Source organism: Drosophila simulans, chromosome 2R (assembly GCF_016746395.2).
Source record: "Drosophila simulans strain w501 chromosome 2R, Prin_Dsim_3.1, whole genome shotgun sequence".
Classification (NCBI taxonomy): Eukaryota; Metazoa; Arthropoda; class Insecta; order Diptera; family Drosophilidae; genus Drosophila; species Drosophila simulans.
The window spans coordinates 18,797,471-18,817,572 of record NC_052521.2 but is presented as its reverse complement, the minus strand read 5'-3'; the positions used below and the strand labels follow the sequence as shown (position 1 = coordinate 18,817,572).

The following is a 20,102-nucleotide window of genomic DNA, read 5'->3' as shown; positions in this document are numbered from 1 at the left end:
CTTACTTACTGGCGGGCTCTAGAAGTTTCCAAACAGTAAAGATACAATTGAATTGAGATTTGGTTATCATATCATATGAATGTTAACTTAGTTTAACTTTCCAATTCAACCTAAGGAATGTGCTGGTAAAAGTTATTCACTTCTCCCTGTTGTTGTTAATATGAAACAATTGAAATACTTTTCCTTGTGCTTTTAACTGTGTAGATACATTTGCACTTCAGGTACATACCTTTGCCATTATCGGAAGTGTTCGCTGGCGACGTCGCTTTGTAATATGTAGATACTTTGAATGGTAATAAACCAGAGCACATCGAATAGAATCGCGTGAGCTTTGACTAGCTCTTCATTTGTGGCACATCCACAATGGAAACTGGCAGGAGTGACGTAACCTTCGGGTATTTTTACATCAGTCTGAGCCGCGATGGGTGATAGACCCAGCAGTCTTGTCGAGATAGGCACCGCCCACTCTATTCCACCCACATAACACCCAGCAGGGAAGCCCATTCATAACCGATAAGAGTTATACCTGCTAGTTGGCCTGAAATCCAACCCAATCCCCCAGAGGCAATCCCATTGACCCTGGGGCGTCCGTGCTGCACCCACGGATAATTTATTCACACAGCTCTCAGCTCAGTTCGGATGAAGCGGGGCGTGGCAGGGGCTGGGGCTGGAACTGGTGCCTCGGAAGGCCATTGTCAGGGCTGTGGATAAGTGGGCAACTGGGCGCCACATCGTTTGTCGCCTCCATTGTTCCATGAAGCTCACATCCTTGACATTGACTCTGAATGCAGCCAAAAGGCAAGGCCGTCACTTTCCCATTCGACATGCATGTATGCGGGTTCTATTATATTCTATAGTCAAAAACAAAAACTGAAATGGGAGAAAAAGGACATTTTGACTCGAACTTTAAGCAATTATGGGGAAATTCAATTGAAATATAAGCTTGAAGACTGTAGAAAGAAGTATCTGAATGACTAACTTTAATTCTTGGAATATACTTTAAATTAGTTTCCTTTTCAGGGAAAGTACAAAAACGTCAGTTAAATGCCAAACACGTGTGATACTAAAACATCTTTCGACATTTATTGACTAATTTATTTCGTGTTTTTTAGCGCTTCACAGCTTTTTATGTGCCGTTCTCAAAACTGTATTTGCTTATCTCCCTGAAATTCATATTTGATCGTCTTGGCTGGCAGCTTTGGCAAAATGTGTTTTTTTTTTGTGGGTAGGGAAATTGTCAGTTGGCAAATATATGACTATTTTAATTTTCTGTGTTTGTATATTTTTTGAGGCTTGTTCTGCTGACAGCCGAGTCAAACAAGATGCAGACGTGCCGCTCGTCCGTATTACTCATCCGGTTTCCTCTAGTGGGCCAATTGGGATGACAAGCGAAGGGGAAGCTTTCACTTTGGGAAATCGGGGGTGTAGATGATGAAAATCAAGGGGATGGATGGCGGTTGGATCAGATCGGCCCAATCAGCGTCAATCACTCGGTGCACGGTATAAATTGAGTTATGAATAGCCATACAAGAGTAATTTGTCCATGTGATGGATGGCTGAGCAACGACCTTGGCAACATCCTCAGCCTCGCACAAGGATACCTGCTCCCACCAACTAATCGATTTTTTGGGCAGCAAAGAGCAAGGACATGAGGATGGCATTAAGCCTGCATTAATGGATTGAACGTGGTGCTAGCAAGAAATGACAATTAGTATGGATGTATCCACGAATCTGTATCTATGAATTTACATAAATAGTAGGTGTATGTACATATATGCATGTCAGGCAGCGATTTGAGCTCCTGTTCGATGCAAATTTTCGCAAAAAGAGGCTTGAAAGGGCTCTTTCGAGTGGTTCTAGGATCGTTCCACATCGTGCCTGGCTGTCTGGTGAACTCCTATCGATTTCAGCATTATTGAAAACACGCGCCAGTCGCTCGTGTGTTTCTAATTGAAAACAGTCGACAAAAAGCAAACAATTGAAATTGCCCGACAACAATCAGCAGATTGTTCGTCATTCGCCGTTTACCTACTAGTTTAACCAATAATGAATCACAAGCAGCGAATCAAATGAGTTTATCAGCTGGTTAGTCAGCGATCCATTTGATTTCATTAATTAAAACGATTTCTAAACCACCTGTAGCTTTTAATAATAATTCTGACAAATGAATCATGAGAAAATGGGATGGAAAATAAACTGTTAACAATTTCAAATATTTAGGGATTGTATGAGTAAAAACCTTTTTTTTATAGTCATAATTTCTTTCCTAATAAAATCTGCAGTACAAATAAATCACAAGCTAGCAAACAAGTACTGTATCATAAATTTATCTTGTCAAATTTTAACCATATTTCATTCAGTTTATCGACTAATTCACAAATTGCACAACTTACATATATTTGATTAAACAAAATTGCCAGAATTTTTTGGCAGCCGAAAAGTGAATTTTATTAATTTTACTTTGACTGAAAAATGTTTATTTTTGGCACCCACACGTTGACATGGTAATTCAGCATTTGATACAGCACCCAAACCCTCCCCAAACCCTTTCAACCGACCCTGACATTGAATGCCGCATATATGTATGCAGAAAGTAAGATCGCCAAAAGGTATTTCAATCATTGCATTGTCTGCGGCTCTTGTCTTCTGTGGGCGGAGAATTCCCCCAATTCTACACATTTCACTCTTCGTACAATGCCAAGTATTTAACGCTGTATCTAGCTATCGAATCGAGTGAGAACTGAATAGGGGATATGTATCTTGTGGATACGTCACCGGTTACCGGAACAATGGCCACGAGCTGCTGCCGTGATCTCCGCCGGCGCTTCGATGAGCAACTCGGCGGGTACACTTCCGCATTGATGGGTGGGGCACTTTGATAGTGGGAGGGTCTGTCTGGCACCCGGGAAAGCCAAACGAACCAGTGGGCAAAAATGCCCGGGAATGCTCGCCCCTGACAACGACATGTGTGTTTTCAGGGCCAATCTAACAGCCGTGTGGATACCGCAGTTCCAACCTGGGACGATGTCGATTCACTCTGGCACTGACCACACCAAATCAAGACCCAGTCGCAGCTGTTGTGGGTGGGCATCATATTTGTGGCCAGCTGCCAAATCTGAAATGCCGGCACTCGGCGATAAATAAGTTTCGCATGTGCTCGGCGATGAAAGATTCATTTCTCAATTCAATGAGAATCCCTTTGGTCAATGCCCCTAAAAGGCAACAAACAGAAGGTCCTGTGTATCTTCATTTGATTACTATTTGATCAAAAATTATGTTAGATTATACAAAATATACACAAATCGAAAATGGCAAAAGTGAAAATAGAAACAAGGCTCTGCACCACTTTCATCTTTTTCCTTCACCCACTTTAAGGGGTATATTCCGACCAAATCGAGCCTTGAGATTCTGAGATTCTTCGCTCGCGCTCGAGCAGCCAGCCAAAAAGCTCCCCAGAATTCATGACCAAATGGGTGCAATGTCAATAGCACACGCCCCAATCTCAGAGAGAAAGAAGCCGCCGCCGGCTCGTGTGCCCCACATTAAAAAAATGCTTTTACACTTGGTTTTTTTTTTGCCGAGCATATGCAAATTCGTTTTTTTGAAGTGCCGAAATCGGAAATGAAAACGAAATTGCGCCGCAAGAAGCCGCTGCGATAGTGCTAAAAATATTTTACATTCTATAATTGTACAAATTATATAAATATTTGCACAGTGTTTGGCCACAGATTTGTTCGGCCAATTGTTTGTATTTTCCGCCAGCCGAATGTGGATCAAGTTTAAGTTTATTACCAACGGATAAGGAAAGGAGTTTGCCAAGCCCAAGGTGGCTCATTCGTGGGGAGATACTAAATAATTTACAATGCCTTTTGATTAATAATGTTGCGTTTCGTAGGCCAGTCGAAATTCGTAAGTAAATTCCGTGAGAAAACACAAGTGTGTATAGAGCATTGCTGCGTCGAAAATGAAAACAAAATGCGGTTTAACGTGTGAATTGGATGTTCGTGACGGAATGAAAGCGCCAAAATACTCGTTCGTAGCGAACCGAAGCGGTAATACCCTATAAAATATTATTAAACCATTATTGAGCAAGCGCACATTTTTTTAAACAAACCTCGGAATTTCCAATGAATAAAATGATTCATTACAAATGAATATTAGTTGCATTCATTTAAGGATGACTTTATGAAAAGCCCTATATTTCAAATGGAGAAAGCTCCGAAATAGTTAGTAATACTTGAGTATTGTTAAATAGTAAACTATTTTCCTTAAAACTTCGCTATGAAGCAAAGTCTTCTGAAATGCACAATGGGTTGCTTCAAATTGTTTACGTTAAAATTCCAAATGGGAATTTTACAGCGCCCATTTGTTGTGGATAACTTGTTGTTGTTATTGAACATTTTACGCCGAATTGTAAGATAGCACAAACAAAATTAAAATATCAGTAGTAGACAACATTTGTTCATAATCGGCCCGAAGAACGAGTATTATTTGCGAAGCACCGAGCGCAAAATAAACAATTTTGTTATTCTTTTCAATTGCGTCAATGGGGGAGGTCTTAGAATTCTGAGCAGGTGGAAATGCGGCTAGCAAGTGGGCCAACAAGTGTTGGCCCTCTTAAATCTGGCCCAAGTTATTAGCACACTGATTCGCGGTGTCTGGAAAACTTTGAAAGGAAAAGCCCGATCAGCGATCTATCGATCGATCATTATCTGCGGTCAGTTCAGTAAACAATATTTGATTCTCTAAGCAACACTTAATTTCCCTTTCATATTCTTACGCCATTTGTGCGGCTGTCGCTGTTTTCGATTTTTGTTTACCCAGTCGTCGTTTTAATGACACAAACAAAGAAGGAAACTTGTTAAGTCAGCTATAAAGCAATGGGAAATATGTTGTAGTCTCCAATGAATAACAAGAGCTCGCCATCCATGAAATACAATCCTTTCCAGCATTCACTGGAAGTGTAAACAAAGCCTACACTTTAAGATACTTTCCAGCTGAACTTCAGGTTCTCAGATTCCAATATTGTTATTTTTCAAAAATGTATATTTTTGAAAGTTTTCGTTAGCACACAAGCGGCGCAATATTAATAACTTAACTGCGCCTTCGATGTGCTCGTTTATTCCCAATTGCGTTTTAAAATCACTGCCCCCAAAAAAATTGGGGGTTGGGATTGGAAATACCCAGCACAGCCAACAGAAAGGTCATCTAAAAATTGGATGGATTTCTTTGCCTTGGCGTTTGGTGACGTCGTGGATTTCGATTCGAGAATCTGAATAAATGCCAAAACCGCCGAATATTAACACAAAATATTGTGGATTTAATGTAAATGTAAATGTGTGTTTTGTGACTCGGCTGTTGGCGAATCAAAGGAATTTATTATGAGCAATTATTTTGATCCCCGCCCCCCTGCACGAACCCCTCGCCTGTGCCAAATCAATTAAATTTGAAATGGATGACCAACTGTTGGGAGGCAACAGTCGCCGGTTTTTGTTCGATAGTGCGCGATCTGAAAATAGATATTTTTGAAATATGTATTTTTAAAACGTAAAGCCCCATTAACATTTTTCCCATTGATTTCAAATGTTTGAAATTTTTTTGTGTAAAAAATACACTATGTGACTGGCTAGCGAATTTGTAGGAAATACTTTGTTGGAGTCCTGATATTATCTTAACAAGAATTCTTCTATTTTTCTAATTAATTCGTTTTGGCCCACGACATTTATCTTGACATTTATTTGGCCGCGTGGCCAAGTTTTATTTAGACGGTTTAAAGTGCAAGGACTTTTCCAGCCAAGCATGAAAGCATATGACATTTAAGATGAAGAAAATATTATATAAGTGCAATGAATATATGTAAAGCTAAATGTGAGGAAGATGTAGGTATAGCAAAAATCCATTTAATAAATGTTGCAGTAGATACTGCAAGAATTAAACGAATCGAAAATATAGGTATCTGAAATATTAATGTATCTACAATTTGAGCCAGATTTTCCAACAGCTGGCTGGAAAATGAAGGGCGGAAAGTCGAAGGAATGCGTCATATTTGTAAGCGGAAAACCAAACCTTTATCTTATCTTGCGAAACGCGGCTGACCGCCATATATAATCTGAACAAAACAAATAAACGGCTGGCGATTTTAGCTGTCACAATGTTATTCCAATTGATTATTTTCGCGGCTTATTTGCTAATTAATTAACAATTTCTTGTGATAGCCGGAGACTTCAGACTGTGAGAGTATAAGCGATTATTAGGGGGTCACTTTTTATGGGTATTATAATATAATATATATAATATGTAACTAAATCACACAAATAGGCAATTACAGATTTACATAAGCATCCATACGGGAATCGTACTTATCCATATACTCCTCATAACCGGATGAACCCGACACGTGGCAATTGGGAATCAATAGAATAGACCTTGGCTTGATTGTTGTTTTCTTTCGATCAATTTTGTTTGGGTTCTGTTTTTCCCGGTCTTCTGACAAAGCGATTGAACAACAAGCCAACAGAACCGACGAATTGGATTACACGCTTAAAATAAATATTAACGGCCAGATGGGACGTACAAGAAAGACAAATTATGGTTTCATAGAAGGTTTGTTAATTTATTTTGTTGTTCAGTTAAAACAATTTCACTTATTTCAAAGCCCAACAATGAAAACCCAACGCCAAAATACGTTTAGCCTAAAATGCCAGTCTGTATTCCCCGGGAAAACAAAATAATAATAGTAGGGTAATAAAATTAAAAACAAAAACTGGCACAGTCCACACGCAGGTTTCGTGCACCAAGCGTTTGGATGTGGGGATCCGTCTCCATCTGCCTACCTAAAGTTTCGTATCTGCTTACAAAATTCGAGTGAATCGCTTAGGTCCTACTAAACAAGTTCTACGACAGTAATCTAGGATTGCAATATTTGTGTAGTTGTGCTTATTCCTAAATTGTTAGCTAGACGGGGGTAGTACAAAAATATATATATGTATATATATTACATCTAAGTGGTCATCTAGATGCCGAGCAGGCACTCGCCGCTCCCAGGAGCACCTGCTGCGGCAAACTCCGCTGGCTACGCCTGCGTCACGAAGTACACCTCGCCGGAAGAGCCCATGACCACGGCGTGGGTATCGCCCGTGCCGCCGGCCAAAGTCGCACCCTGGCCGGTGGCCATCATGTTCGACATGTCGGTGGTGCCGTTGCTGACGATGCTTACCGCCCCGCTGAAAGCATCGTCCTGGCCACTGATCTGCACCTCCGCACTGTGGTCCGTGCTCTCCACATGCAACTGCAGTGAGTCCACGTTGTCGTACAGAGATCCACACTCGCCGCACTTGAACAGCGGCTCTACAACCTCCGGATGCTTGCGTTCTACGTGCCACTTGAGGTTCACCGCGGAGGAGAAGTTCTTTCGGCAGTTGGCCACGCCGCAGCAATACGCTCTCTGCTGGTGTGTCTGTCTGTGCCTGTACAAGATCGCCTTGGACTTGAAGGTTCGATTGCAGATGGTGCACACCGGCGTGCTGGATTCAGCGTCGTGCGTCTTCATGTGCATCCGCAGCATTCCTGGGCCCTTAAAGCTCTTTAGGCAGATCTGGCACTGCGGCTGTTTCTTGCAATTGGCCCGTATCCAGTTGGTGTGGGAGTGCATGTGGTTCTGCAGGCCCTTGAACTGCCGGAACTCGGTGTTGCACAGGTGACATATGTATCTCCCAGATCCCAGAGGCGAGGTGTGCTGGCGTATGAACTCAGTTACCAGATTAGCATCTATTTCGTAGTTGTCGTCCGCACCGGCGGCCGCAATCACGCTCGCCGTCTGCACCAGCTGGCGAGAGTTGGCTGCGGCCAGCTTGCTGCTGGTCGTTGATCCAGCGGCGGGTGGTTGGTGGTCGCAGGGTTCCAGAGTCACACCGGCTGGAATTTGGTGGTTACTTCGCTTGGCTCGCTTTGGCGTAGGACTGGCCGAACTGACGGTCATAGTGGGAGCTACCAGGGATTCCGTTGTAGTTGTAGCCTGACTGAACTCAACCACAGCGTTCTCTAGTGATATGCTCTGCATCTCCTCTTGGTGCTGCTGATGATGCGACTGCTCAGACTCCATGAAGGCCTGGTCAATGTCCACACTTGTCTCGCCATCCGGCGGCTCCATAATAGCATACTCCAGATCGTCGTCTACGTCGCCGGACAAATGCGGATCCTGTTCATCACCGATGTACTCACAATCCGGGTCGATTTCCTCCCCATCGGGATCCTCGAGCATCTCGTCATCCTCCAGCTGAATCTCCTCGATTATGAACGTATCCTGGTCGTCTTCGGGCTTCAGCTGCTCCTCCTCGTCTTCCAACTCGTCCATCGCTTGCTGTTGGTCCAAATCGTCGAAGTACTCATGCTCTTGGCTTTCACTCTGCGTGAGATCCTCGTTGATCATCACTTGGTGGTGCTCGTGGTGGTCCTTTAGGAAGTCCTGCTGCTGATCGTCGTCCAGGACAATAGTCTCAAAGCTGTGATCTCCCTTGCTGTCCAGTTGCTCGTACACATCTTCCAGTTCCTCGTCCTCCACCTCACAGCCGTCCTCCAGCAACTGCACGTCGGCATCACCCAGAGAAGCGCCTACATGCTGACCCATATCCGATGCGTTCGTGGTTGTGGTCACTGTCGTGACTCCGCTGGTCGTCAAACTGCGTTGCGGCACAAGTTGAACAAGCTGCAGGGTCTGCGTGCCATTGGGTTGCTGAACAATCTGCAGCGTCTGTCCGTTCGGCGTCTGTAGAAGATGTGGCAGGAATTGCGATTGCGCAGCGGTGGCCTGACCATTAGTCGTTGTCTGCGGCGCTGTGCTGATGATCTGCGCCAGCTGCGGCGCTACAATCTGAGTCGTTATCAATTGGCCGTTGGGCAATAGGATCTGCTGCGGCATAGCCGGGGTGGTACCGCCAGCGGACAGTAGCTGGGCGGGGGCAGGCTGAAGTGTGGGCATATGAATCTGCTGGATCTGCTGCTGCATCGTGGGCTGCTGCGGCGCATGTTCCTGCATTAATTGCATCTGTGGCTGGGGGGCGGGCTGCGGGACTGACTGTGGTGCTGGTGCGGCCTCCAGATGCCTCTGCTTCTGCTGGCGGGAGCCCTTGCGGAGCAGCGGCTTCAGTTTTGGTTTGGCAGGAGGCTGATGCTGTTGCTGCTGGACTAGCTGCTGCTGGAGTTGCTCCTCGAGCATTTTCTGATGCTTCTGCAGCTGGCGCTGTTGCTTTCGCTCCAGCTGAAGCTGCTGCTTGGCGCTGGCCGCCTCCTGCTGCTGCTGCTCCTCCATTACCAGTGCCACGGTAAGACCGCGTATATACTCGCGCAGCTCCTTGTCGCTGCGCTCGACGAGCGTCTTGAAGGCGTGATTCCGGCTTACGGCGTGGACGCACTGCACGCAGATCTTGTCCGGCCAGCCCTCCGTGGGCTCCACCCGCACGCTGGTACAGTCCATCAGCATTTCGGGCACCTTTTCGCTGAACAGCGGCCGCATCTCCTTGCGTTCCGAGATGCACAGGCGGCAGATCTTGTCAAGCTCCAGGACCTTCTTGCGATCCATCACTTCGTGTTCCTAGGGGGAGGCTGCAATGGGCCAGTTTTTTTAATTTAAAATTTCACTTAGAATGTGCGGATCCCCGAAAGGTGCATGAGTACGAGGTTTGTTATGATTTGCCCGCCAAAAAATGGTCAATTAAAATTCAGAATAATTTCATCTGTTGTAAATGACCTGCTAACTCGCTGTTAATAACAGGGACTATCGACACGTCTGGTAGCTCTTGTGCCAGACAGAGACAGCCATATTGTTATACACAATTTACCATCTTGGTGTTGGTGTGAGCGAAAAATGCGATTTTTAGGCCCAAAAAACGAAACAAATACACAATTCCCGACTTAAATTGCGTAAATAATGTTTTCGATTCACTTGCAACCGCACTTAGTGCACCTTTCGACCGGGTTCCCGCAACAAAAATTAACTCACCTGCGCTGTATTTATGTAATTTTCGCAGCTCGCCCCACATTCAACACAAAAAACTCTTTAAATATGGCCGCGTCACACAAATCCCATTCGGAACTCACATATTTGTGGTTCAGGGCGAAACACACACGTTCCCAAAGATGCGAACTTCAAAACCAAAACAAGTGCACACCAGTGGGTCTTTCGGGACCCTGATCGAATGAAATCACTAGCTATCTCTGGCGACGTTATCAATAAGGTTCTTCCATGAGATGAATGAATTGATGAACTGAACTTCTGCCTCTATCTGTCTTTCTCTGTGTGCGAGTGTGAGTGAGATGATAGGCGTGTTGCGAATGGCACTGCCAACGTGGTGTAAAGAGAGAAATCCCTAACGCATGCCGGTCGGAAATCATTTTGTTTATTTCCTCAGATTTCTAGATTCCTTTTGAATACTTAAAACCTTATAAGTTTATGGCATGAAATTCCTTTCAAACTTACCTTTTCTCAATTTACAACTTAGGTATTCGATGTGGGGTCTTCAGCTCACAAGTCTCTTTAATTTATCGATTTTAGAGCCATTCTTTGCCGTTCATAACAAGGGATTTCTTTACATATTTAATGAGACACACAACAGTTATTTAACTCACTTTAACATTTTGAAGCCGAAAATTTTAATAAATCTAACCCAAAAAACGAACACAAATTTTAATTCGAGGACATAGCAATAGAGCTGCCAACTCGTTTTTTAAACTGACATTTCGAACTAAAAACACCTGTTGATCCTGGTGTTATTTTCTGATTTAGAAAACTTAACTTAATGTTCATAATTTTTAGGCGGGTGGAGGCACATTCGTGTTGGCCACTTCGTACATCTGGCGCTTCTTGTTTCTCCTGTTGTGAGCGCTGACTACAATGTATATGCCCAGGATAATAGCGATGGCCAAGAGCAGGCAAGTAACCACAAACCAGCAGTAGAATCCTGGACCTTCTTCATCGTAATCTTCTTCCTGTGCGTTCTCCCACTCGGTATAGTTGCCCGCTGAATCCTCCCTTATCTGGCCAACCTTCGGCTCCCGGAAAAGCGAGGCCTTGGCCAGGTTGCTAGACTCCGGAGCCATGAAAACCGGTTCCGTGTTGTCTATTCGGATGAAAGTGAGCCGTGCCCCGGTCAGAGTTTCCTTATAGCGTCTCAGCCCATGGCCATAGTACTCGTAAATGTCGGCGCCGAACTCCCGATGCTGGTCCACCCACTGGCCAATCACCTGCACCTTCACCTCGCTTCTGGGGTCCATGCTTCGTCCGAAATAGGCTTTTTCCGCAACATCCAGGCCACCCATTCCATACGAGTCCAACTCGAGAACAGAAGACCGGTGCTCGAAGAGCAGAGGCAGCCTGGATAGTTTCCTATGCTGGTACACACTGGACATGTTCACCAGGATCTTCTCCACAAAGTCGTAGTTCAGGCTCCCGTAAATGGGCTTACGTTCGCCGCTGGGATTTCGGAGCACACTGTCGCCCAGGTGCATCTTGTAGCTGTTAGTCACATTGCGCCACGGCAGGTAAGTAATGTTCCTCAGCTGGTAGGCCAAAGGTTCCAGTTCCACCAGTACGTTAATGTTATCCTCAAGACCATACTATAAGGATATCATGTTTGTAGGACATCAACCGAACCATCTTCCCGAGGAACTTACAAAGTTATCGCCAAAGATCATGACCACGCAGGTGAACAGATTGTCGGACACCGCATTGACAAGATCCGTGTGTCGGAAGTGACAGAGCTCAGTCTTCTCCCGCTCCACGTTCGTGGCCTTGGCAATGTATGTCAGCCGCTCCTTAGGATTCAGTTCGGCCGCATAGTTCTTGAGCACGGTGTGGTAGGGAATCCAGGCCAGGACCGAATCACCTCCGTTGGCGCACACCTCCGCCTGGACTCCCCTTCCAGTCAGTTCTCCGTTGCGCAGCTTAAAATAGTGATGGTTATCCCGCTTGATTGTGGTGGAGCCGTGATCTGCGCACAGGGTGTCCACGAGGCTTGCCTGGGAAACGGAGAGATAAAAGTTAGACTAAAACAAACACCTTGTTCGTAAATCACCACCGTCTTCGGCTTATCTCCGCCGGCATTATCTTCTTCAGCTGCGATGGACACTTTGTCACTTTATCGTCAAGCTAATTCAATTTGGAATATCAGCCACTCGAATAATTTACGGCTGGCATTGGATTTGTCACTTAAGGATGTCGATGGGGCAAACTAGTTTGGCGACGCAGCATTTGCCATTAAAGGTAGGGAGTTTTTCAAATTGAGGCCATTTTTAACAAATATGGAATCGTGAAATCTGCTTTTAGTCGCCAAATAATTGCACTAACCGCAATACTTTTGTCCCAAAAGCAGTTGAATCCATAAAAAATTGCATATGTGCTACTTCTTTACATTAAATTGATCGTTTCTAAAATTCTACTTTTTGTATTATGGTTTACCACCCAAGAAAATCCAGAAAACTCTAGCTCATAAATGGGTATTTTCATATGCCCATGATTTTACCTTCTCGTTTTGGGTCAACGTGGTGGCCTTAATGTGGCACTGTAGGTCCTCCTCGCTGGGGATGACCACATGTCGATCGATCTCCGACAGAAGGATGGGATCTGTCTTAATGCAGAAATGAGGGTGTTCATCGAGGGCCGCAACCAGTGTCACCAGCACGGCCAGGCATCCGATGATGGTGGCTTTCATAGACATTTCCGCAGATCCGGTGCACAGAGTTCTTGGATTGAATTGCGCCACAGCCGTCGATAGGCACACTTCGGTGGTCAAGTAGTAACTAAATTTGCAATTTTCTAACACCTGAGCAACGGCCTATACGAACGCATTCAACTTGACCGCGAAGCTGTCGCACAGCGAACACCTTAATATCACCATATTTATCTACTGATGAAGGATTCGGCCGAGATTCGCTTCGATTTTCGGTGAGAGCCAGTCCGTGTCCGTAATAGCGTCACCGAAAACCCAGTTAGTGAGCAACGACCGGGGTGATGAGTGTATTCGTTTTTCCAACTTGCAGTCCACACTTGGCGATAAGATAATCGGCACCATTTGACTCAATCCGAATAGACCGTATGTGTAACACTGGTTAGTTATGATTTCTGTAAGCATTAGGGTGGATCAATCAGTTTTCGTTGACTTTATTTAAGGAAATACTATTGCATAATACCCCACCCAGTCAACTACCTGTACATCCCGACATACCCATTGTTCCTTTTATCAACAACATATTTAAGTCTAGAGCCTACTGTGGGAGTTATTCAAATCAATACGACATAAACATTCAGACTTCTTAGGTGACATAAATCACACGATCGACGCCTTACCGTCGACAGCAGACATAAACAATTTTCAAACTTTTAAACAAAGGGTCCAGCCTGTGAACCCATTTGTCATATAAAAGCTTCGACCAATCCAAATTAAGTAAACAAAAGATGCAGCCCGGCAACGTATAGATCAGGCCACAGTTTTAGGAAATCGAAATCTTTTGAGTAAAGTCCATTTTCGCTGACCGCGTCGCTGTCATCTAGTCATCACCATTGCCCGAGCCCAAGACACCGACCATCAAGAGCAACAAGGAGAAGGCCCGCTCGCTGGACTCGGCAACCTCGCTCTCGCGACAGAAGAAAGTCACCAGGAATCAACATCACTGACTGGCTTATGTATTGTATATAAATAAATTCAGTATATGATAGCATTAATTTCTAAAACGAAATATTTAATATTTTACATTCAGGAATAAAGTCTTCCAGTTAATAGATTTCTAATACAATAGGCTCCTTAGCATTATACAAAAAGTGGAAATTTTTTCTAGGTTTCTATAGCACAGAAAGAAGCCTTTTTTCTAACAAAATTGTTTATTTTTGTTTTATAGCAAAAGTACACAAATTTTATTCAGGCTTGTACAATGAAAATTGTTGAACAATTTATAGATTTGATTTTTACAGTCGGTACTCATCATGCGATTTCTTTAATAATCTTTAGCTGGCTTTAATGCAATCCTGCGGCATTCGTATTTGATTTGTACAAAATTCAAAAATAACAATTTAAACTTTATGGTAACAGCTTAATATCTACTTATGCTACGACGACTGTTGCTTGCTCATCCTTCCATGCGCACTGCGGACAACTAAGAGGTTCAAACGAGACGAGACGAAACAGTGGGTGAACAGTGGAGCGGAGCAGTGGATCGGTGGAGGAACAGTTGTGTGTGTTGTTGGTTTGGATGAGGAGTGGGCTCAATCTAGGGGAGGAGAAAATACAAGTCGTACACGAACAGAGTCTAAAGATCTTGAGTTACCGTCTGAGCTGCTTCTATCGAAGTATTCCAGCACATCAAAGTCGTCGTCGCCATTGTCGGAGCCGTCGTCGTCGTCACTATCGTCCTCGGAGTCCAGCGGCTCTCCATCATCGTCGTCTTCATCCAGATCTCCGTCATCGTTGTCCGAGCCATGAAGGTTACGAAGCAGGTTGAAACCCATTAAATTTTGACCTATAGCAAAAGCTAGGGAGTGAGGAGATTTAGCAACGGATGATTAAATGATGAAGATCAAAATCAAACTTACTGTTCTCGGAGCCCGTATCCGAGCCGTCCTCGTCAGATTCGGGCACCTCCTCATCATCTTCCTGCAAGCATAGACATAATATTTAGTTCAAAATCATCCATGCGCCGCATGAGGGTTCTCAGATCTATGGCAGCGCCGATTCCGACTCCGCCACCACCATTAAGATTCAGATTCCCATTCCCGCCACTGCCGCTGCCATTGCCACCCAGTCTACGTGCCCGCCGTCGCACCCCAACAATTGAGCTGTTGGGTGCATGTTGGCGAGAAAGATTTGGACTTGCTTGCATGGCGGGACTTAGCCGGCGTAGCTGCTCCTCCTCAAAATTGTTGGGGCCAGCGGGTGCAGCGTTCTCCGCCGGCTGTGGGCGCTCTGGTGCCTCCTCGAAAACCCGAATCAGCGAAGCATCGCCACCATCGTTGGCGTTTGCCGACCCCGGCGCCACTGCGTCCGATACCTCGCTGGCCAGCTCCTTAACCGCACGCACCTCTTCCGAGCGCTCGCTCTTTTTAACGCCCACAGCGTAGATCTTCACGTAGGTCTCTTGTTTGGACTCGTAGCCACTGTAGTCTTCGACCACGGCGATCAGACTTCCGTTGGCGCTGACGCTCAGATCGTTTATGTTGCGCTTAACGTCAATGGTCGCAATGCTCGAGTAGTCGTAGGCGTCCAGAACGTTGAAGCTGGTGTCATATGTGGTCGTCTCCATGTCATGATCCCTATCCGCCCCCAAGCTAGCCCCGTAGATTACATGCATCGGGGAGAAGGTGCAGTTACGCTGGTCTAGCACCGGCACTGTCTGCAGCAAATGAAAGGTGCGCAAGTCCCACACCTCGGTATTGGCAATGATCTATAAATTATTTTGGGAATATTAAAATAGTATAAAGACATCAACACAGACACAGGACTTTACCTCCAGACAGTTGGGATGAAAGACGCCTGATATACACTGATTAAACTTGTCGAACTTGTGTATCTCCTTTCCGGAACGCACATCCCATAGAACACCATCTAGGAATTCGATTCAGTTACATTAAAGCTAAATCTATACTTATAAATGCATTTCACAAATTACCCGACAAAATCAGCTCATCGGTTCGGCAAAGAGTTGCTCTATTTTTGGTGTAGAGATTAGGTATGGTTGGCGTAAACGAGGCCACCTTGGAACCAGTGTTTATATCAAAGAGCGTGGCGCACTGTGTGAAAAAGATTAAGTTATTAGTTTAAATCTCTATAGATCATAAAATAACTCAAGTTATACCTCATTCTGGGTGCCCAACAAACGATCCTGCGCCGTTTGACTAAACTCACAGTAGGTGACATCGGGAAGACGCAACTTTAGCTTGAACTCATCGTCCGCAATAGACCACAGAATGCTGTTGGGTGTTCGCCAAAAGCTAGATGTGATGACCAAGTCTCCGGCCCTGTTGGCCTTGATAGCATCCACGCTAAAGTTGTGGCAGTTGGAGAAGAACTGCTCCACGCCGTCGTTCATGTTGAACACTCGTCCGTCGCCCTGCTGCGTGCCCACAATTATGTATTTACCCGCCAAATCGCAACAGGTGAACTCTAGGTCCTCGTAGTCCGCCGATCGAATGCTACGCCATGGTGAAAAGTGCGTGTGCACATAGCGACGGTCAAAGCGACTGGTATTAAATCCGGCTTGGGTTCGAGCATGCCGGCTGGTCAGGTTGTAATTCGAGCTCAGGAGCCGGCTGGGCTTCGGATCTGGACATTTGTGCGGCTCGTACAAATCAAACTGCGGACAGGTCGTGACCGGATTGTTGCACAGCGAATGCTGGTTGGTGAGGTATTCCGTTACGATGGTATTTAGGGTAATCCTCTTGGGATGCAGTTGACCATCTTCGGGAAGACCAACTGACATGCCACCAGGCTCCATTGTCTGCTTCTGGATTGAGCGGCTGACTGAACTTCTGTCCGTCCTCCTTATTTTTATGGGCGTCTGCGTTGTGTTAAGGGAGCTAAAATTTGGTATGCTGACTCCATCTCCCGCATTGCTACCACCAGCTCCTGCCGGCGAGGAGTCCTCACCAAAACTTCTGTTTAAGTCTCCACTGCCCATTATCGCTGCGTTCACATCTTGCATGCGGCTTCGCAGACGATTCCTGGACAGCGAGCTACTACCACTGGGAAGACTTTTGTAGTCGAAAGGTGATTGATGAAAACTGCGCGTAGTGGGAGTCTGTAGCGGAAGACCCACCTCACGTTGCAGCATTTGGGCTGTCTGGGAGAGACCGTTGCTCTCCAGGTGCTCGAAGATAAGCTGATACAGCTGCTGCTTGTTGTACTGGATGCGTGTCTGGGCGATTACATTGGCCTTGTGCATGTTGGACAGCGATGGATCCAAAGGATTATTTAGCGGTTTCGTCTTACCCGACACTCGTTCTAGCAACTCCAATGCGTACTTTTGGAAGATTACATGTTCCGCGCGCTTCTCCTGGAGTATGGGATCCCGCATCAGCGTCTGGAGTTGCCCGCTGGCAAAGAGTGGAAGCTTGCTGACGATCTGCCTGACCCGATCGGAGCGCGCAAGTCCCGCCAAGGCCCTACAGGCCATTCCTCGTATGCAGTCCGCATCCGTAATGGGTCCTTTAGTCTGCATCAGCGATAGCAAGACCACAATGCCATTGTTGGAGCATACGGACTCCCAAACACGTTCAATCAGCTCCTCGGCATACTTATGGTTGGCCTTGTTCTTCCTGGAGGACGTTCCAAACTTAATTAGGCTGGTGCCGCTGTCCTTGCGGATGATCGGAGAGCAAACACAATGGCACAGCACCGCTAACGCCGATTTGATAACCTCTGCATCCGAGCTAATTTCTCCTGCAGCAGCGCCCAGAACCGAGCAAAATCCGGAGGTAGTTGTCTTGTCTAGCATCAGCAGGCGCTCGCAGAGCACAACATAAACTCTTGGGATGATACAGCATACGCTGAGCACGTCCAGAGCCGAGCGCACCGTCTCAGAGCGTCCACTGTTGACCCAATCGTAACTGAAGGCGATGATCCTAAGTAGCATGGTTATTCCACCAAGCTTCATCAGCTGATCCACCGGTTGCCAATGAGCCCGAATAGAAGTGTGCTCCTGGAGCGTGCGAATCTGGTCGTTCAACTGGTCAAAGGTCAGTTTGGCAGCAACCGTGGGATTCTGATTGAAATAGTGGGCTGATGACGGTGCCGGGGATGCCGCATTTGTTTGACAAAGGAAGCTGTTGTACTTGTAGAAGAAGTGCGCCTCCATGTAACGCTTGAGGGCTACGCAGACGTGGCGCACCATTTGTCGGGAAGCACATTCTACGTCTTCGTTGAAATCAGAGTCATTGTCGCTGTCGTTGTTGCTCGGATCAAGAATTTTTAGTACAGAAATCTATTAGGAAGGAGTTAAGGTAACTGACATTAATCGAACTTTTAACCATTTACTTACGACATTGTACAGCTTTCTTAAACCATCCTGAGCATCAAACTCATCCAATATGACCTTAAATTGGAAGCTCAGACTAAAGAACATGGTGGCATGACACTTTGAGGAGTCGTGGCAACGACCCAGAATCCAGAGAGCGTAGCGCACGAGTTCTGAAATAAGTGGTCTTTGCATACTGCATATGCGTTCCATGGCGTCTTCACAGTATGCTAAGTAGTAGATGGCGATGGACACACCAGTTGTCGCCAAACTGGGGCGGGGTACTTTTAACAAAAGCTGCAAAAAATAGTGAAGTTAAACAAAAATTACGGTCCCTACCAGACCATTTACTGACCTCCAATCCACCGTGTGAAATAAACTCTAAAGCAAACTTCTTGTGGCAAAGAAGGGAAGCCAGATACTTCAAAACTTCGTAGGCCAAGCAGGTGTCCCGGCGATCCAAGTTTTCCAGGTAGCCAAAAATTAGCTGCATCACATTGTTTTCGAAAGCCATGGCTAGGAACTCTTGATATTCGCCCAGGCTGGTCAGGAAGCGCATGATTAACATTTGGCTAGTATCCGCTGTGGCCGGGTGCAAAGGAATATACATCCTTTTGTAATAGCGAGATACGGAAAAGGCATCTCTGCTGTTCTCGAACAGAATGGACATATTAGAGGCGTCGCCATGCTGCGAGGAACTTGCTCCCAGCCCACTGCCATTGTGCTGCGGCGATTGAGGAGCTGATGCATTACTGGCGCAGGCCACCCAGCTGAGCATGCCCGACGTGCTGCTGTCAGCCGAAAGATTGTGCATCGGCGTATTGACATCTGAAGTGGCGCTCTTGCTGATCGCCAGGAGCATGTGCAGACGCTTGATCATCTTTGGCACCAATCGAATATTCAGATCGCGAAAGTTTATGGCTATGTCGCTCACTTCCATGGCTTCGGCTAAAAGACCGGTGGCATAGCTTTGAAGCGGTTCAATGCTGTCCTCTGCCCAAGAGTAGATTCGATTGATGGTTCCATCGCCTTCGGCGGTCTGAAATACTGCAGAGGTCTCCATTCCTGGCATTATTTCCAGGATGAGGCGGCAGGCCAGGATGTTTAGTTCTAGAGAGCTGCGACTGACGTTCTGGCGACTGAAATAGTTCTCTCGCAGGTAATCGTTGAGGAGCTAGTTAAATAAAATATTTCACTTTAGTTAGCTTAAGATTTGGAAACCCTAAAGCACATGATTTTAAGAAAATATTTACATTGCTTTTTAGAAAAATAAATACCACGTGACTCTATTCTTACTTTGCCCATGAAGGTATCCTTCCGAAAGAGCAGCTTGAGTAGCAATCCGTACTGGCAGCTGGGATCGGCTCTATATGGATGACGTGAATCCAGGGGATCCGGATCCTTGCGCCGATACACGTCCTTCTCACGCTCAAAGATCTCCGCAAGGCTGCGAAAGTAATGGCATTAAGTTGGGCCCACGCGTGAATGATCTTGTAGCACGCTTACCTCCTGAGAGTGGGCACTGGATCGTATCCATTTTGGGTTTGCTGTTGCTCCCACTTGTCGATAATCTGGGTGAGCTCCTTCTTGGTGGCCTGGCGCCGGTCGGCGGCGGCGGTCTCCTCGGCGTTTCCACCGCTATCGCTTTCATTTTCCGCATTTTCCACGCTCATGGCGTCGTCAGCATCAGCGTCTTCGTCGCCCTCTAGTTCCACCCCATCCTGTTGTTCAGCGGCGTCCTCTTCCTGGTTATCGCCAGCCTGCTCAGGTGTGTCCTCGGCCTCTGGCTGCTCCTCCTCGTCGCTCTGGTAGGCCACAGCCACCGCTTCAGCCATCAGTGCCGCCTCACTCGCGGCTTCTGCCTCGGCCGCAGCATCTGCTGCGGCCGCATTCTCGCTACCGCTGCCCTCAGACATCGAAATGAATTACCGGGTTTTGGATGCACTAGCTCTGGATCCAGTGGCTTTCTTTGCTAGATTTTCGACACAGCGAAACTTACTTCTAATGGCGAAATAAAGCAAATAAATAAGGTATTAAATACCACGCGCTTTTCGCGAAATTAGTGTGGCCTTTTGCTGTTGACGTTGAAATAACGAAGTCAGCTGTCG

The 20,102-nt window shown here is 46.0% G+C and overlaps 4 protein-coding genes and 2 long non-coding RNA genes across 8 annotated transcripts in view; 2 read left to right on the top strand and 4 right to left on the bottom strand.

Annotated features, from left to right (window-relative positions):
• The window catches only part of LOC6735594, a 23,108-nt gene extending 12,495 nt beyond the window's left edge, over positions 1-10,613 (bottom strand). Inside the window, exon 1 of the mRNA XM_016168702.3 lies at positions 10,475-10,613. The gene's annotated coding sequence lies outside the window, so the exon portion shown is untranslated. The remainder of the gene's footprint in view (positions 1-10,474) is intronic.
• Positions 1-12,710, bottom strand: part of LOC6735592 — a 14,143-nt gene extending 1,433 nt beyond the window's left edge. Inside the window, exons 1-4 of the mRNA XM_044922628.1 lie at positions 12,516-12,710; positions 11,668-12,012; positions 10,475-11,610; positions 10-870 (exon numbers count right to left, since the gene is read on the bottom strand). Of these exons, the coding sequence (XP_044778563.1) occupies positions 10,807-11,610; positions 11,668-12,012; positions 12,516-12,710 (1,344 nt within the window). The 3' untranslated portion in view covers positions 10-870; positions 10,475-10,806. The remainder of the gene's footprint in view (positions 1-9; positions 871-10,474; positions 11,611-11,667; positions 12,013-12,515) is intronic.
• Positions 3,641-4,155, top strand: LOC123327133. The gene is made up of 2 exons (XR_006541612.1): positions 3,641-3,837; positions 3,896-4,155. It is a non-coding gene; the product is annotated as an uncharacterized LOC123327133 (long non-coding RNA).
• On the bottom strand, positions 6,587-10,391 carry LOC6735593 (zinc finger protein 853). The gene is made up of 2 exons (XM_016168698.3): positions 9,998-10,391; positions 6,587-9,600 (listed from the first exon to the last, which is right to left on the bottom strand). Exon 2 carries the CDS (start codon positions 9,575-9,577, stop codon positions 7,073-7,075), a length of 2,505 nt encoding a protein of 834 aa, XP_016028950.2. The 5' UTR covers positions 9,578-9,600; positions 9,998-10,391; the 3' UTR covers positions 6,587-7,072.
• Positions 11,394-13,780, top strand: LOC123327132. 2 transcript variants are annotated; one of them, XR_006541611.1, is made up of 3 exons: positions 11,394-11,535; positions 11,634-12,256; positions 12,561-13,780. It is a non-coding gene; the product is annotated as an uncharacterized LOC123327132 (long non-coding RNA). The 2 variants fall into 2 exon arrangements; XR_006541610.1 differs by having other exon boundaries at positions 11,634-13,780.
• Positions 13,711-20,102, bottom strand: LOC6735591 (protein mahjong). 2 transcript variants are annotated; one of them, XM_002082475.4, is made up of 11 exons: positions 19,501-20,101; positions 19,291-19,441; positions 18,350-19,168; positions 18,019-18,291; positions 15,838-17,961; positions 15,652-15,772; positions 15,490-15,587; positions 15,064-15,426; positions 14,579-14,639; positions 14,314-14,517; positions 13,711-14,256 (listed from the first exon to the last, which is right to left on the bottom strand). In XM_002082475.4, the coding sequence occupies exons 1-11, from the start codon at positions 19,908-19,910 to the stop codon at positions 14,252-14,254; spliced, it is 4,629 nt and encodes a 1,542-aa protein (XP_002082511.1). In that variant the 5' UTR covers positions 19,911-20,101; the 3' UTR covers positions 13,711-14,251. The 2 variants fall into 2 exon arrangements, 1 of the variants encoding a protein (XP_002082511.1); XR_001599725.3 differs by lacking the exon at positions 13,711-14,256 and having other exon boundaries at positions 14,446-14,517; positions 14,579-15,426; positions 19,501-20,102.